Source organism: Alligator mississippiensis, chromosome 1 (assembly GCF_030867095.1).
Source record: "Alligator mississippiensis isolate rAllMis1 chromosome 1, rAllMis1, whole genome shotgun sequence".
NCBI lineage: Eukaryota > Metazoa > Chordata > Crocodylia > Alligatoridae > Alligator > Alligator mississippiensis.
The window spans coordinates 22,633,620-22,650,227 of record NC_081824.1 but is presented as its reverse complement, the minus strand read 5'-3'; the positions used below and the strand labels follow the sequence as shown (position 1 = coordinate 22,650,227).

Sequence of the window (16,608 nt, the reverse complement as noted above, 5' to 3'; positions counted from 1 at the left end):
AGTCTTTACATGGCCGGCCCCGAAGGGTGACTGGGTGACAAGGCAGGAGCCACAAAAACACTCCCTGAAATTTGTCATCCTTGACAGGCAATTAGCTAGTCTATTATGATTAATATCATAATATTAGTATCATAATACTGGGAGGGAGTATGATACCTCCCAGTATCAGATACAATTATGAGTTGCAGCTCTAAAATGGAAGCTCGTTACCAATCAATCTGAATCTGCTCCAGGGATATTAAGCTGGATGGAAGCCAGGTCCATAGGAATATCTATATTAAAAAATAGTTCTTTCTAGGAAAAGCTAAAAATCTCTGAAATGAACATCTAATTGGTACTACTATTTTGGCTTTGGAAAGCATTTCTCAAAATGACTTTTAAGGTTGATAGCACTGACAGTATCAGAAAGTATGAATAAATAAACAGAATAAAACCAAATTTTTATAGAAACACTCACTTCAATACATCTGCACTAAGCATCCTAAAATAAATTTTAGTGTAAAATGCTATCTTAAATGACAAATACAAAATGCATATGCATATTCTGGGACAAAAAGCTATGACTGTTTTCATAAGAAGTTTACATACACACAAATTCTTTTCTAAAAACTTAAACCAAAGCACAATATTGGACTTTGGCCTTACTTTAATTAGAAGGACTGTTTCTATGCCCCGCATGTCAATCAAACAGTTGGTAACCACTGCGTTATCTATTTCCAGGGCTGTAAGGACTGATGGGAATTCTGGGTGATAAACTGCCCTACAAAAAAGTGAAAAAAGAAACAAGACAAATGTACAAGAATGATCAGTTATTAAAAATCTAATTATTTTGTTTTATATGTATTGCATATCATTGTAACTACTAAAACCATTTTGATCAGAGTGTTGAACCAAGAGTTCAATTCAAAACTTACAGCTTACCTGCATCTGACATTATAAACTTCATTCCGAAACCTGTTCACAATTATTTGTGGCCGAGTCCCAGGTGAATAATATCTTGACATCAAGGCCTGAAGTGTTCTCTCATCGTTATGATTATCACAACAAAATGCTCGAAGCAGACTCTTTAAACAAGCTTCAACAGCTAGAGTAAGTTCTGCATCTTTGAGATGAAGATAAACACCTAAATACAGACAAAAACACCCAGGATTTAGAAGCACTTTACCCCAAAGATTTTACATTTTTTGACCGCACTTACAGCTTCTGCTTTAGGATCTGTGTTGTTTGGGGTTTGTTTTTTTTAGGTTTTAAGGAACACAAATTTACATATATGTTTTAAGATCACATTAGGTTTTCTAAACAGTACTGTAGAAAGAAACAGGCAACTACTCATAACAAATACAATGAGTTCCTAACCCTTAAGAGTGGGATGAACCCCCTTTCCCTGAAGTCTGGAAGCAGTTAGGGGCTAATTCCCACAAAGACGCTCATGTAATAGCTGTCAATCCAAAGAGTTAAAGCAGTAACTGTTAATGTGTTCCTTAAAACTCTCTCAGACTAGAAATACTAATTGTTGTTAAAACCCTGGCCATTCTCAGACTACAAATGCAAGTCACATAAGGAGAGGCTGAAGGAGCTGTAAGGCATGTTCAGCTTGTGGAAAAGACACTTAAGAGAGGACACAATAGCATTCTTCAAACACCTGAAGGGCTACCATAAAGAAGAGGGAAAGCACCTTTTCTCTCTTGCTGCAGAAAGGAAGATGAGGATGAATGGCCTGAAGTTTCAGCAAAGTAAGTTTAGACTGAATATGTTAGAACAGTGAGGCAGTGAAACACACTGCCTAGGGAAGTTGTGGACTTGCCATCACTGAAGCTGTTCAAGAAGAGGTTGGACAGCCACTGGTCAGGCATGATGTAGATTTAGCTATGCTGATGTTATTATGGGTATTTACTAATTTTCTAGGCTTTGCTGGTTTCCCCCTCTCCCCTTTTTTTTGCTACGTGTCAGGATGTTTTCAAGTCTTCCTAAGAGGCATTGGGTTTGGCTGTAGTAAAGGCTGGAGATTTTGGCTGGGGTGTGCTAATGCTCTTGCTGGTACTTAAAGCTGGAGGTTCTTGGACAGAGAGTCTCACCTCTCTGCTTAGGGCATACTGATTGCCATATTTGGGGTCTGGAAGGAATTTTACTCCATGGCCAATTAGTATGGACTGTGAAGGTTTTTGCCTCCTTCTGGCTGTGACCCTCTACTTCGGATCTCTTGAGTGTATTAGCTAACCTTTTACAGAAGCCGGATACTGGTTGCCATAGTTCCCCTGCTTTACGTGTGGTAGGTTAAGGTGTTATGCCTTGTGTTGCAACAGGGTTGATAGCAGTTTTTAGAAACAGGTTAGATAACAGATTGGTATAAGATAATTTGAATAGAAATGATCCTGCCTCAGGCAGGGGGATGGACTAGATGATCTCTGGAGCTTCCTTCCAGCCCTATTTCTCTTATCTCTAACAAAAATTAACAAAATCAAACTCTCCAATGAAGCAACAATCTGTTAAAAATGTTGGTCACTCCATTCAAAACACCAATTTTTTTTACTTATTCATTTATTTTTACAGACTTTCACCATATCTGAACGTCAGGAAAAGTCTGCCCCAGGATTGTATACCAGCTGCCCCTAGTGAGAGAACTGAAATGCTGGTCAGCTTCACTACTGACAACAGAAAAACAAACAACTTAAATTTCACAGAGCAGATATAAAGTCTGTAAATTCTAGGAAAAACATGGAAATTTTGGGTTTTATATCAGACTTAAACTAAAACCAAAACTTAGAAAATATAAAGTTTCAACTAAGGCTGAAACCCAGTTTTCAACCAGGTGTATTCCCTGTAACTTCTCATCTTGAAACTTTACCATTGTAAGAGGATTGGCAACATACATTGTTATTTGTGAATTTACAAGCAGGAGGACAAATTTCCTATTCCTTATTAGTAATATTTCTAAACACTGATTTTCAAAAGCGCGTGGGGTACCATGCAACCATAAGGTGCTCATAATGAAAGAATTATTATATAAATTAACAGACATGCTGTATTCAGTGCAGTAAATTTTTCCCCCTTTCCTTAATGTGGTCTGACCAAGAGTGGGATCTTTACATGAGTATATCCCTTTTTTTCTTAGGGTAACCCTTATGGCTTACTATGACATCCTACAGACATGACAATTACATTACAAAAACTACAATTCATATTCAGCGTTTCATAAGCAGCACCTTTACAAAACAATAGCCTTTTGTACTGAGATCTTGCTTCAGGCTTTGTCATCGTAGAGGAAGATAAAGTAGCCACACAGTCAATGTTTGTGAAAAGCTTCTGAAGTTTCCCAATGAAAAATCATTAGAAAGTTGTTTTTCAAAAATTGTCAATTTGATTTTTCTGTAGTCTTTTTAGGCCTTGTGGAAATCGGATCCTTTGGCTAAGTGCTTTTCTCAAGGCAGTGATTTTATGCCATCCAAAATGAGAAACTATGGGCAGGAGGCATGATACACAATCAAGACACCACATCAAGATTGAATCAAGACTTATAACTAATCAAAATTACTACATGTAACTCAAATTATTTATGTTAAACGTAACAGGACTGTTGGATGTTCCATGGCCACATAAACAGGTTAGAGAGAGGCAGATACATAGTAGATCTTTGGTCTAGTAAGAAGAACTCAAGAGAAATGATAACTACTGTTCAAGAAAGTTTCCTTTCCATGTCACCAGATTCTACAGGCAACCTTTTTCAGGAGGCATTTTTATGAACTGATGTTTACCTAGTGGCCCAACAGGTTTTTCTTTGAAACGTCCTTGCCTAAAGGCTTCCTCAACTGCTTCAAGAAGGGCTGGCATGTGTTGTCCAAACCTTTTCAACTGATTTGTTTTACTCTCATGCAGCTCCTTAAGCTGTCTCTGCTTGGCATCCAATGCTTGTTTCACTTCAAGTTCTTCTCTCCTAAAAAGAAAAGATTACTGAACAATTATGAATTCTCTATTACTAACAGGCTGTACGCAAAATAAAATAAAGTGCCAAAAGTTAGTTTGCTTTCCTTCCAATTCTTTAGTTATTACAGTCTTCAGGAAGAAGCCTTGCCAATCAGCATAATGTATAAGTCAATCTTGCACAGAAATCTGCACACCCAATTTCTTGATTTTACAGTAGCAATCGCAAAGGATGAGAATTAAATGCATTTTACATAAAAGTCTAACTCTTTTTATAGTTCAGAAGACGTGTGTTAATTAAGCTTTGAAGTAAGAGGTCTAGCCTCTAAAGAAATATCTAAAATGAAAGATTTAAATTAAAATATCCCATGTTTAAGCAATGAACTATTACTACTACCACCCAGGTTAGGATGCCATTTGTGACATCTTATAAAAAGCAGGGCATACCAGTAGACTGTGAAGGAAAAGTATGTTCATTTTGAAGTCAAGTTAATGTTTGCGGTGAGGTATTTATGATAAAAGTCTGGAATTAAATCAGATCTTAATTTCACTGTTGCATTTAATGTTTATTACTAACACATTTTCATTATATTTCAACAGTTCCCAAATTTAATCTTATTGCCCATACTAATGCAAAGCTGTACCAAACCATAAGGAGCACTGGAAAATTTAGGATTACAATGTAAAATGAAGCTTAATGCTCCAGTATTCTAGGAAATGCAAGTTATGAAGAGGACCTCTAGCAAATGCAATAAAAGCAAGCTGACAGTAGTATTAAATATATAGTTTAACTTACTTAAATGTGGAATGTTCTTCCCTGTACTCGTATATAGCTTGCTGAAACTGTTGCAGCTGTTGACCAATCACAGTTTCCTGATCAGAGAACACCTTTAACTGCTCTTTCAACTGGGTGATTTTTCTTTGTCTTTCCAGTTTTTCAGGATCTGAAATTTGCTCAGCACTAATAGTACAGACCACAATTTTTTAGCCACAAAAAATGGACAATAGTGAGAACAAGATTTTTAAAACATTAAAAAATGTCTAAAGCAAAGCTGTCCAACTGATAGCCTGCAGGCTCCTACTGGGCTGCCACACCTCACATCAAGCCACTGCTGACGGCATTGCCTTACTCCCCTTCCCTCTACCAGCTTTTGCTTCTGCCTCCGGGAGCAGGGCAGTGCAGCCTTTGGGGACCATGGAGCTTGTACGTTGTGGTAGTGGGGAGAGAAGGAACGGGGCCATGAATCTGGGGGGTAGGAGGTAGGGGGAGAGACAAACGCTCGAGGAGTCTACGCAGGCTGTGCAGTGTGCACCGCCCCCCCCCCCAATCACTCAGAAGTTGGACAGCCTGCTCTAAAGCACATATTTTATAATTTTGCAAGCTTTATTAAAGCAACAAAAACATCCAAACATCATTTAAACACAGAAGAGCCTTGCTCTTGACTGGTGCTCAAGACATATTCCACCTCTGTGAAAGACCCAGATTAAATCATGACATTCAACCAGACTGCATATACAATTGAAATTACCTTTAAAATTAAACATGTGCAAAAGAAAAACAAGCAGTTTGTTAACTGAATAAACAGAAGCAGTGTTATAAGGCAATATTTATACGTAACGTAGACCCAATGAATATTTTTTATATGCATCAGATCTGCACAACAAATTTTTGTGCACTTTTCTTCTCTGGGAGAAACTGATTAAGTTTTACATTTTTTTAAACACATACACATAGATCGTGGCAATCTGAGTTAAATTTAGTTTGCGTAATAGCTACTCTGTAACAGCCAGCAGTTTAGAAACTAAATCCTTTCTCCAAAAACAGACATGGCTTTTGTTTTGTTCAAAACTTCCCTTCCAATCAATCAAGAGTTTAGCAGAAGCCGTATGCACTGAAAACCTAATACATTTAAAATAACAGACCCCAAGAGGATTGTGCATTCGCCCTGACACTACTAAAATATCTAAATAGTTCCTTTATTCTACAAACAATTTTCTTATCGAAAAAAGACAAGCACTTTCACTGCATAACACACCCCTAAATTTAAACATGATAGGGGCATTCACCTATTTTTCAGTTCTTCAATCCGTTTGCGTAGCTGTATATCATCCTTTTCTAGTCGTCTTAATTCAGTTCTGAATCGATTATAAAGAACCTAACAAGACAATTAGACATATAATTTATTATCTATTGGTTTACTTAGTTTCACAAAACAAAAAAATCCGATACATCCACTATTTTCATACACAAATACTAACTCTGACTGAGGATATAAATGTACACAGGAAGTGCTTCAAATCCCACCTTAAACATTAAGTGTTTCTAATCTGGAAGACATTAAGAACCACATGAAATCCTCCCGATTCAAGACGTGATTCCAGATGGACTCGTGGGGAACACCTCAAGACCTAAGGTTGAGGAGGACCAGGTTAGAGAGCTTCTGAAGGGGCTGGATGTGTTCAAATTAGCAGGTCCAGATGCTCTCCACCCCAGGGTGTTGAGGGAGCTAGCAGGGGTTATTGCAGGGCCCCTGGCACAGCTTTATGAGCACTCGAGGTGCTCGGGCCAGGTGCCAGATGATTGGAAGATAGCCAATGTGGTCCCCATCTTTAAAAAGGGGAGAAGGGAGGACCCAGGCAACTATAGGCCTGTGAGTCTTACCTCAGTCCTGGGGAAACTCTTTGAGAAGATCATCAAGGAGCACATCTCCGATGGGCCGGCATCAGGGATGATGCTCAAGGGCAACCAGCAAGGATTCATTAGGGGCAGGTCATGTCAGACCAACCTGACTGCCTTTTACGATCAGGTCACAAAAGCATTGGATGCAGGTGTCGCCGCGGATGTAGTCTTTCTGGACTTCAGTAAGGCCTTTGACACTGTCAACCACCGCATCCTCATTAAAAAACTAGGCGACTGTGGCATCGATGCCTACACAGTTAGATGGATTGCAAATTGGCTGAAGGGTCATTCTCAGAGGGTGGTGGTGGACGGGTCATATTCAACCTGGGGGGAAGTGGGCAGTGGAGTCTCCCAGGGCTCGGTCCTTGGGCCCGCACTGTTCAATTTCTTTATCAGCGATTTGGACGATGGGATGAAAAGCAACCTGTTCAAATTTGCTGATGATACCAAAATTTGGGGTGAGGTGGGCACGTTAGCAGGGAGGGAAAGACTACAGAAAGACCTGGACAGGTTGCAGGGGTGGGCTAACAAAAACAGGATGCGTTTCAATACTGACAAGTGCAGGGTGCTGCACTTGGGCAGTAGTAACCAGAAGCACACTTATAAGATGGGAAACTCCCTTCTTAAGAGCACGGAGGCAGAAAGGGATCTTGGAGTCGTCATTGACTCCAAGATGAACATGGGCCGACAATGCGAGGTCACGGTCGGCAAGGCTAACCGGACCTTATTGTGCATCCACAGGTGCATCTCAAGTAGGTCCAAGGAGGTGATCCTCCACCTCTACATGACGCTGGTCAGGCCACAGCTGGAGTACTGTGTCCAGTTCTGGGCACCCCACTTCAAAAGGGATGTGGACAACACTGAGAGGGTCCAGAGGAGGGCCACCCGCATGATCTGGGGACAGCAGGGCAGACCCTACAATAAGAGGTTACGGGACCTGAACCTGTTCAGTCTTCACAAAAGAAGGCTGAGGGGGACCTGGTGACCATCTATAAACTCACCAGGGGGGACCAGAAGGGTTGGGGGAGACCTTGTTTCCCCTAGCACCCCCCGGGATAACAAGGAATAATGGCCACAAGCTGCTGGAGAGTAGGTTTAGATTAGACATCCGTAAGAACTACTTCACAGTTAGGGCGGCTAGGATCTGGAACCAACTTCCAAGGGAAGTGGTGCTGGCTCCTACCCTAGGGGTCTTTAAGAAGAGGTTTGATGTCTACCTGGCTGGGGTCATTTGAGACCATTTTTCTTCCTGCCCAGGCAGGGGGTTGGACTTGAAGATCTACAAGGTCCCTTCCGACCCTACTTCTATGATTCTATGATTCTCCCACATATAGCCATAGTGGGTTGTATCACTCCACAGCTAGGAGACTGGGAGTAGGGATCAAAGAATATCCCTCTGCCAGGATTTCCTGGAGGCTTGAGGAAGGCAGAGCCTTTGACACCCTGCCACTCTCTGAAGCCTGTCATTGCTGGGCTGGTTAGTTTAGTCTCAGAGGACTCTTAAAATTTCTCATGCACTGCATTCCCACCAAAACCAGAGAACAGATGTCTACCATCTCCTTGCCCCAGTTTTTCACAGAACAGAACTGTGAGGCACTGGCTTTGCTCTTCAGTTCACAGAGAGTCTTCCCTTACCTGGACATGGTCTAAAATTAATCATATGGAATTCAATAAAGACTAGTGAAAAGTCCTGTATTTAGGATGAAACAATAGCACGTACAAATAGACAGGGGAAATGACTGGGTAGGCTGCAGTACTGCAGAAAAGAACCTAGGGGTTATAGAGGACCATAAGGTGAGGATTGAGTCAGTGTACTCTTATTGCAAAAATAGCCAATAGCATCCTGATCTGTACTAACAGGAGTATCACTTGCAAATCAAGAGAAATGATTCTTGCACTCTATTCAGCGTTGACAAGGACTCATCTGGACATGTCCTGTCTTAGACACTGCACTTCAAATAAAAAAGTTGACAAACTATAAAAAGGTCAGTGCAGAACATAAAAAATTATTAGAGTTCTAGGAAATGTGACATATGAAGAAAGCCTAAATGCACTGGGATTATTTAGTCTGGAAAGGAGGAAATAGAAGGGGGATTTGAAAAGTCTTCAAATACTTAAAGAGTAGTTATAAAGACAATGACATGGTTATAAAAAGGAAAGACTATTCTCTGGAGCCACAGGGAACAAAGACAAGAAGCAATGATCCTGAACTGCAGCAAGGGAAATATTGGTTGGATATTAAAGAATAACTCTCTTACTATTAGGGTGATTAAGCACTGGAACAGGTTACCTGGAGAGGCTGTGGAATCTCCATCTTTGGAAGTTTTTAAGAGCAGCTTAGACCAGTGCTCACCCTTTCTGTCTACAGGTTGGATGCGTAGTGCCCGATTCCTCTTTGGGCTGGATCTGGCCAATGGAACCAATCAGGCACCCGGGACAGGTGTCGCCAGGCCCCATCTGGCTATGCCAAGGGGGACAAGGGACAGGCCAGCTCTGATCTAGCCATGCAAGGGCAAGGGGCATGACACAGTACCAGTCTGGCTGGGCAGAAGGAAAGGGGGCATGGCCCAGCTTTGCAGGGAGAAAGGGGCAGGGCCCAAACTTCGGGGGGGGGGGGGGGGGGGCAGGAAAAGGGGGAGAAAGAGGGCATGGAACAAACCCAAACCAACAGTGCAGGGGAGTGGGCATGGCCTGGCCCCAATCTGGCTGCACAGAGGGAAAGGAGTGCGCCCCAGCTACGACCCACTCTGCAGGGCTTGGAATTTTGTCAGCAGGTAGGGATGGCATTAACTGCTACTTCTCTCCTGCCACCAAAATTTCCCGATTCCTAGAGGGCCCCACGCACCAGATTCCAAAGCTCCATGGGCCAAATGCAGTCCATGGGGCCAAAGATTAAGCACCTCTGGTTTAGAAAGACTCTTGACTGGGATGGTTTCATCAGGGATGATCCTGGCTTGAAGTGTCAGGGGGTGGGGTTGAACTAGATGACCTTCTAAGGTGCCTTCTAGTCCTACTTTTCTGTGATTCCTGACAGCCCAGCAGACTAGATGGGCCTGCTCCACCCTTACTTTGGCACCAATATATTTCCTCACTACTCACCACTAGTCAGTGTTATTACTATACTCTGGTGGGGAGAATGACATAACAAATCATTTCAGTTGTTCCTGTTTCATCTGTGTTCACTTTTATATGATTCGCAATGATATGGAGTGCTATTATAGCAAACATCATGTGGTCATTCATTTCGGTAGTACTTTTAAAGGTATTTGAAGCATTACAAACATTACATCTGTCCATGCCCTGAGAAATAAATTTTGCAGTACTTTAAAATAAGTTAGAGCTTGAATTTCACACAAATCACTTCATCAGGATTTGTTTTGTTGCTTCTTTTATAATTCCATTAATTACATCAAGTGGGCCCTAATAAATATTTCAAGATTAGTACTCAGATTACACACACACACACACACACACACACACACACACTTTCTTTGACCCTGATCCTGTAACCGAAATCAAACAAAAATCTGCATTTGCACGGAGTACCTATGATTTATGAGCCTCTGCCCAAGATGCAGGACTTCACCTTGGTAAAGCGCAATGCAGAATTGTCTCTCTCAGGTTAGAAAGACAGTTTCAACCAACCTCAGCTTCATTGTATGCTCTTCTTCTTGCTTGAAGTTCTGATTTCAAAGAAACACACTGAGGCTGTAATAGCTGTGCTTCTTCATGTATCTTTTTTAACTGATCTTGGATGGTCTTGTACTTTTCTTCTGCTTCATTTACTTTGACCTTCACAAGATACAGAATAAATTAGATCACCTAAAATCCTCTCTCGTTACGTTGATACTATTTTGAACTACAGGAAAAAAATTACTAAGACTTTCTTGCGGGTTGCTGTTTAAATTCTTTTTCCCCCCCAAAACATTCCTCGCAGAAGTTATGGAAGAGCAAGTTCATGGTTTAAAGAGGATATAAAAATTTACTTAAGCTGTGCCCTTCAAATCAAAAGATTTAATGCAAGGATTCTTGTTGGAATTCTGAGCATTTCTAATGAAGTTCAGCAAAATTAATTAGAGTTGAATTACCAAGTATTTGACTTGAGGAGAGAATGAAAAGATTTTTGTTTTTCAAATTTAAATGAAGTAAAACACCAACAGTCAAAAGTATTTTCGTGTACAACTTTATTTTTATTTTTACATTTTCCCCTCTTTTTTGGATACTCAGGATACTGACTGAATATAGAAGGCAACCAAATGCACAGAATTCTAAATAGCACCCGTCATCATTTACTCACAATTTTACTGAAATAAGAGAAGATAAAATATTTTGGAAAGAAGTAAAATATTTATATTTAACTATCACTTTAAAATGTAGTTCAGTAATCTTAAAAGAGCAATTATAAACAACTTCATTTAAACAAATGTATGTTTTTGCTTATATGCAATCAAAATTAGTCACTTCTGACAGCCAGCTGACTCCACATAATTCAAATTGTACCTAATACTAAATACCTTCCCAAAACTCCTCAGATCTATCAGCAAATAAGAAAACAGCCACATGTCTGACTGCAGACAGAAAACAAATGACTTTCTTAGGCTAGAGTTGGTCTCCCCTGAACATGGACAAGGCACCACCTTTTCCAGTTTGTGAAAGGATGCTAACTTGTCTATTAAACTTTAGACTGCAAACAAATGAATAAATCAAGACAGCTGATATTTATAGAGTTATTTGGGGTAAAAGTCAGTTAAAAAAAGTGAAAAGAAACTAAATTCAATCAACTTGTTTTAAAGGCAAACATGCCTACCTGCCATTCATTTAGCTTCTGGACATACTTATCTGTACATCCTTCTTCAAGACTGATGCTCTCTTGGATTGGTTTTATTTCTTTTTCTGCCTCACTGACCTGCAATATAAAAGAATTGAAGTACATATCATACTGGCAATAGAGTCACAGAAAAGTAGGGCTGAAAGGTACCTCCAGAGGTCACCTAGTCCAATCTACTGCATGAAAATTGATGGCCAGCATGGGGAATGAACCTGTACCTGTGGTCTTGGCAGAATCAGCACCAAGGTCAAGGTCAAGATAACCCAAAGATAATTAAGATATTAAGACAGTAAAACAAGAAAGTTACCACTGCCCAAGCCATTTTGTTTTTCAGTTCTTCTAGATAGTTTCGCATTTCATTCACAAACCCAATGGTTCTATAACGTTCCTTTTTTTCCACATAGTGTTGCTTTAGTTCTCGAAGACGCTAAAAGTTAAAAGATTTAAATGTTAGAGGCAATAAAAGGCTGTGGTCCGATATGAAGTGTTAGAAATAATTTTTCATATTATCCAAGCAAATCCCATTTCAAGTTCAACTTGTGTTGCACAGCAGCTAGATCTGTCAGATAACTGCACAGTGCTCGTACATGTAGTAAGTAATCACTGTATATGTTCACATACCTCTACTCCTTGCTCTATCTGGAGAGATGTATTTTCTTTAGTTTTCATAATGTATGAATAATCATCTTTCATCTGCTCCAGCTGGGTTGCCTTCATAAAGAACTAATTAAAAAAGAAAGATCTAAACTTGAGTTTTGATAGACTGTCATTTTTTTTTAATTGAACGTTACGTTCAAACTGTCAGAACAAAGAAAATTCATTGAACGTTCAGGGTGTTCAGAGCACTGTTAAAAAAAAAAAAAAGTGCACATACCCACACAAACAAAACAAAGTCACCTGAGCTTAAAGAAGCAGAAACAACATAGGTACAAGAAAAACTTATCAACCTGCAATATACCCTCTGGGAGTCCTATATTGCCACTACTCACAGGGAAAAGAGAGAAAAATTGGTTTCCACGAACATTTTGAAGGCTGCCAAATTTACATAATTAAGTTTTGTTATTTTTAAATTTCTTTCAATACATGCTATTTGTAACTCTTTGAAAACCTGAAACTGGAGTATTTGCTGGTTAAGAGAACCTACACTTTTTCCAAATATACCTCTCACCTGCTGTCCTAAAAGGATCTAGAAAATCCTAACTATAGATTTTCAAATAAAAGAAAATTAGGAAATAAATTCATAAAATCATAGAAAAATAAGGCTGGTAGGGAATTCAGGAGGTCATCTACTCCAGTGTTTCTCAACCCGTGGGTTGCAATGCAAAAGCGGGTCACAATAATATTTGAAAGGGCTGGGAGCAAGTCCCAGAAAAATGCGGGAAAGCGTGGGTTTCCCCTTGCAGGCTGGTAACATTCCAGCCTGCAAGGAGCTACTTGGGGAAATTAGAGCCAGCGGGTGCACATGCACATGAACAGTATGAAGCTAGGCAGGCTGGTAGAAGCAGCCCCAGTAGCTAGATGCAGGAAAGTGTATAAGTGTATGGGGGGGTGAGGGATGGAGGTCCAGGACGAGTATGTGCATAGGTGTGGAGGGTATGGGGGTGTTGGGGGGGGTGCAGGTACTGGCTGGTGCTGGGGAAAGGCGGCCAGGCACTAAGGCTGCATTGGAGGGGGCGGGGGGGGAGGAACAGGATGCCTGCCTCTCCAGCGGCGGAAGGGGGTAAGAGGGGCATTTGTGGGTGACAGCACTGGGGCTGGTGCCCATACTCACAGGGGTAGGGTGGACAGGAGAAACTGCTCAGGGGGCTGACGGGTCCATGATCAGGCTGCGTGGCATGGCACAGGAGCCTCAGCCCAGGGCAGAGGGGGTGCCACAGGCCTCCCCTCCTCCTTCTTCCAGCCCATGCCAGGCCAGACTCACTCCACTGCCACCTGCATGAACTGGAGCAGCTACAGTCACAACAGTCTGGCTCCCCTGCCACATCCGACCCTGGGTGCAGCAGGCTGTGGGATGGGAGTGAGGAGCACCAGCACGGCCTGGTGCTGTTGGGCCGGGAGTTGGCCAGGACTGTTGGCTGGGAGCGAGGGGGACTGGCAGGCCCACGGGGCTGTGGGTAGGCACTGGCCAATATTTACAAATGGGTCCTGGTTGAGGTTGAGATCACTGATCTATTCCAACCTCTGCTGAAATCAGGATCATCCTGAAGTGTTTGTCTAACCTGCTCTTAAAAACTACAGCTCTCTAGGCAATTTGTTCCAATGTTTAACAACCTCACAGCTGGAAAGGTCTACCTCACCAGGGGCCAACCTTTTTGGCAGGAATGCAAAAATTAGCTCCACATCCTCCCTGAATGCAACTCCAATCCCTTTCCCCTGCCCTATCTCTAACTGTGCTTTCTTCCCCCTCTTCAGCCTGCCATGTGCCACACAGAGACTGCCTGTGCACTGGTGGCACTCATGATGCAGGTCAGCCACCCTAATCAATCACATGTCCAACCCCAATGTCTCTTGTTGCAATTTAAGAACATTACTTCTTGTCCTATTCTATGTGATGAAAGAGAAGTTTTTCACCATTCTCTTTATGACCAACTTCCACACATTCAGTACTGTTATCAAATCCCCCCATACTCTTCTCATTTCAATTGAATAATCCCAGTTTTCCCAACTCTTCCTCCTAAATCATGCTTCCTAGACCTCTGATCATTTTTGTTGCTCAGCACTGTAATCCTTCCAATTTGTCCACATTTTTCTTGAAGTACAGTGCTCAACACTGTCCATTGTACTTCAAGTCAGGCTTCATCAGCACTACACAATTTGAAGGCAACACTCTTATTAATGAAATCCAGCATGCTATTTGCTTTTCTCACAGCAAAAGCACGCTGTAGATTCATGTTCGGTTTGTGGTCCACTATAACCTAAACCCCCAGGTCTTTTCTTGCAGCACTACAACCTAACAAGCCATTTCTCAGTTTGCATCTGAGAATGTGATTTTCTCTCCCATGTGCACTACTCTGCAGTTACCAATAGTGCAACTAAACAGAGGCAATCAGGGCACCAGCCCCAGGTGCCAACTTGAGGGAAAGGGCACAACAATAGCAGCTGTTGTGCTGTTCGCCCAGCTGCTGCAGCTGGCAACAGCTGCTACCCTGCACACCACTACTTCAGTTAAGGCATACTACATTCACTGCTTTCCCCCCCAGGCATGGAGCTTGTCATCTTAACATGGAAGAACTTTTGACACTGCCTTCCACAAGGTTCTCATTAGCAAACTAAGGAACTAAAGACTAGACAAAAGTACTGAAAGATGGATATACAACTGGTTGGATCCCTCTGCTAAACGTGTAGTCATGGATGGCTCAATGTCTAGTTGGGAATATCAACTGGGGTGAAGGGTCTGTCCTGGTCTGGTATCGTTAACATCTACATTAATTATTGGGACAATGGGACTGAGTAAATGCCTAGCAAATCTGCAGATGACACTAAGTTATTTGGAGTTGCAGACATTCTGGATAGTAGGCCTAGGATCCAGAATGACATAGATAAATTGGAAAAATGTTCTGTAATCAATCAGATAAGATTCCACAAGAACAAGTGCAAAATTCTCGACTTGGGACAGAATAACCACAGGCACAAATGCAGACTAGGGAATGAATTGGCTACAGTACTGCACACAAGGACTTGGGGGCTGTGGTGGACCATAACCTTAATATGAGCCAACAGGACAGTCTTGCTGCAAAAGGAGGCAACAATATCTTGGGTTGTATTAACATGAGTGTTACCTGCAAATCAAGGGAAGCAATTCTTTCACTGTATTCAGCACTGGCAAGGCCTCATTCGGAGTACTGTGTCCAGTTTAGGGCCCCATACTTCAAGAAGGATGGTGAGCAGTTTGGAATGAGTCCAGCCCAAAGCAACAAAAATAATTAGAGGCCTGGAAAGCATGTCTTATGAGGAAAAGCTGAAAGAACTAGGGTTATTTAGTTTGGCGAAGAGACAACTGAGGGGAGATTTGATAAAAGTCTTCAAATACCTGAAGGGTGATTATAAAGAGGATGGAAATAGCCTTACTTCTGTGTCCACAGGGATCAGAACTAGGAACAATGGTCTCAAGCTGCAGCAGGGAAAGTTAAGTTGGAGGTAAGGAGGAACTTTCTGATTATGAGTGTGCTCAAGCATTGGAACCAGCTACCAAGAGAAGTTATAAAATCTTCATCTTTTGAAATCTGAGACCAGTCTAGACAGAGACTTGGCTGGGATGGTTCAGTCAAAGATGATCATGAGGTCTCTTCCAGCCCTACTTCACTATGATCACCTTGTTATACTCTGCACAAATGCTCATGGCCGTACAATTTACATAAGCCAATTTGTTGGGCATACTAAATTAAATCTTGTCTGTCCCTGCTGACTTAAAAGACATCCATCTTCCCTAAATAATCTATAATCTGTCCTTTCCCTTCTCTATTGTTGCTCTCACTATGCTCATCTGATAGCTGATCTGATTGGTGAAGATTGAAATAATGGACTTCAGTACATCATCCATTATTAGATTACCCTCCTTGTTTAGTAAGGCACCTATCTCTCCGCACTCTTCCTCTTACTTTATATATTGAATGCTTTTTGTTGCCTTTTTACATCTCTCGCTAACTCAGTTTAAGTCCTGGCCTTCTTGATTTTCTCTCTATGTGCCTGAGCTATACCTTTATACTAATCCTTAGGCATATGGCCAATTGTATTTTAATTCCTTATTTAAATACTAACTGATTTTATTTACCTTGTACTTGTCACCTTCATTTTTAGACTGTAAGAAATGCTTGCTCATCTCTTGGGTTAAAACAGACACAGGATTATCTACCTATAAACAACAAATAATTAAAAGAAAACTCAAGAACAAAATAGTAATTTTAAACTGGTTGAATATCCCTGAAAGTTAACAAATCAACAGAAGTGGGAATTGAAACCTGCGTTATATCCCACATGTCCACTGCCAAAGTGGTAAAAAAAAATAGCTGGAAGCACCACAACTGCAGGTCAGACAATCCAGTCTGAACTAGAGAGCAGCAGTCAGATCCTAAGACACTTTTCTATTATTAGTCTCGATTAACTCTATGAGAGAATACATCCAAAAACAGTGTTAAACATGGATTTTACGTGCAACACCAGTTAATATTCTGTTTATTACTTA

General features: G+C 41.2%; 1 protein-coding gene across 4 annotated transcripts in view; it reads right to left on the bottom strand.

The window, feature by feature from the left end:
- The window catches only part of LOC102562179 (structural maintenance of chromosomes protein 6), a 77,618-nt gene that overhangs the window by 42,536 nt on the left and 18,474 nt on the right, over nucleotides 1-16,608 (bottom strand). For all 4 annotated transcript variants that reach the window (XM_019481738.2, XM_014601622.3, XM_014601623.3 and 1 more), the window contains 10 exons: nucleotides 16,198-16,278; nucleotides 12,048-12,149; nucleotides 11,734-11,853; nucleotides 11,406-11,504; nucleotides 10,244-10,390; nucleotides 5,986-6,074; nucleotides 4,715-4,879; nucleotides 3,753-3,931; nucleotides 922-1,123; nucleotides 646-760 (listed from right to left, as the gene is read on the bottom strand). In XM_019481738.2, coding sequence (XP_019337283.1) covers nucleotides 646-760; nucleotides 922-1,123; nucleotides 3,753-3,931; nucleotides 4,715-4,879; nucleotides 5,986-6,074; nucleotides 10,244-10,390; nucleotides 11,406-11,504; nucleotides 11,734-11,853; nucleotides 12,048-12,149; nucleotides 16,198-16,278 — 1,299 coding nt within the window. The remainder of the gene's footprint in view (nucleotides 1-645; nucleotides 761-921; nucleotides 1,124-3,752; nucleotides 3,932-4,714; nucleotides 4,880-5,985; nucleotides 6,075-10,243; nucleotides 10,391-11,405; nucleotides 11,505-11,733; nucleotides 11,854-12,047; nucleotides 12,150-16,197; nucleotides 16,279-16,608) is intronic.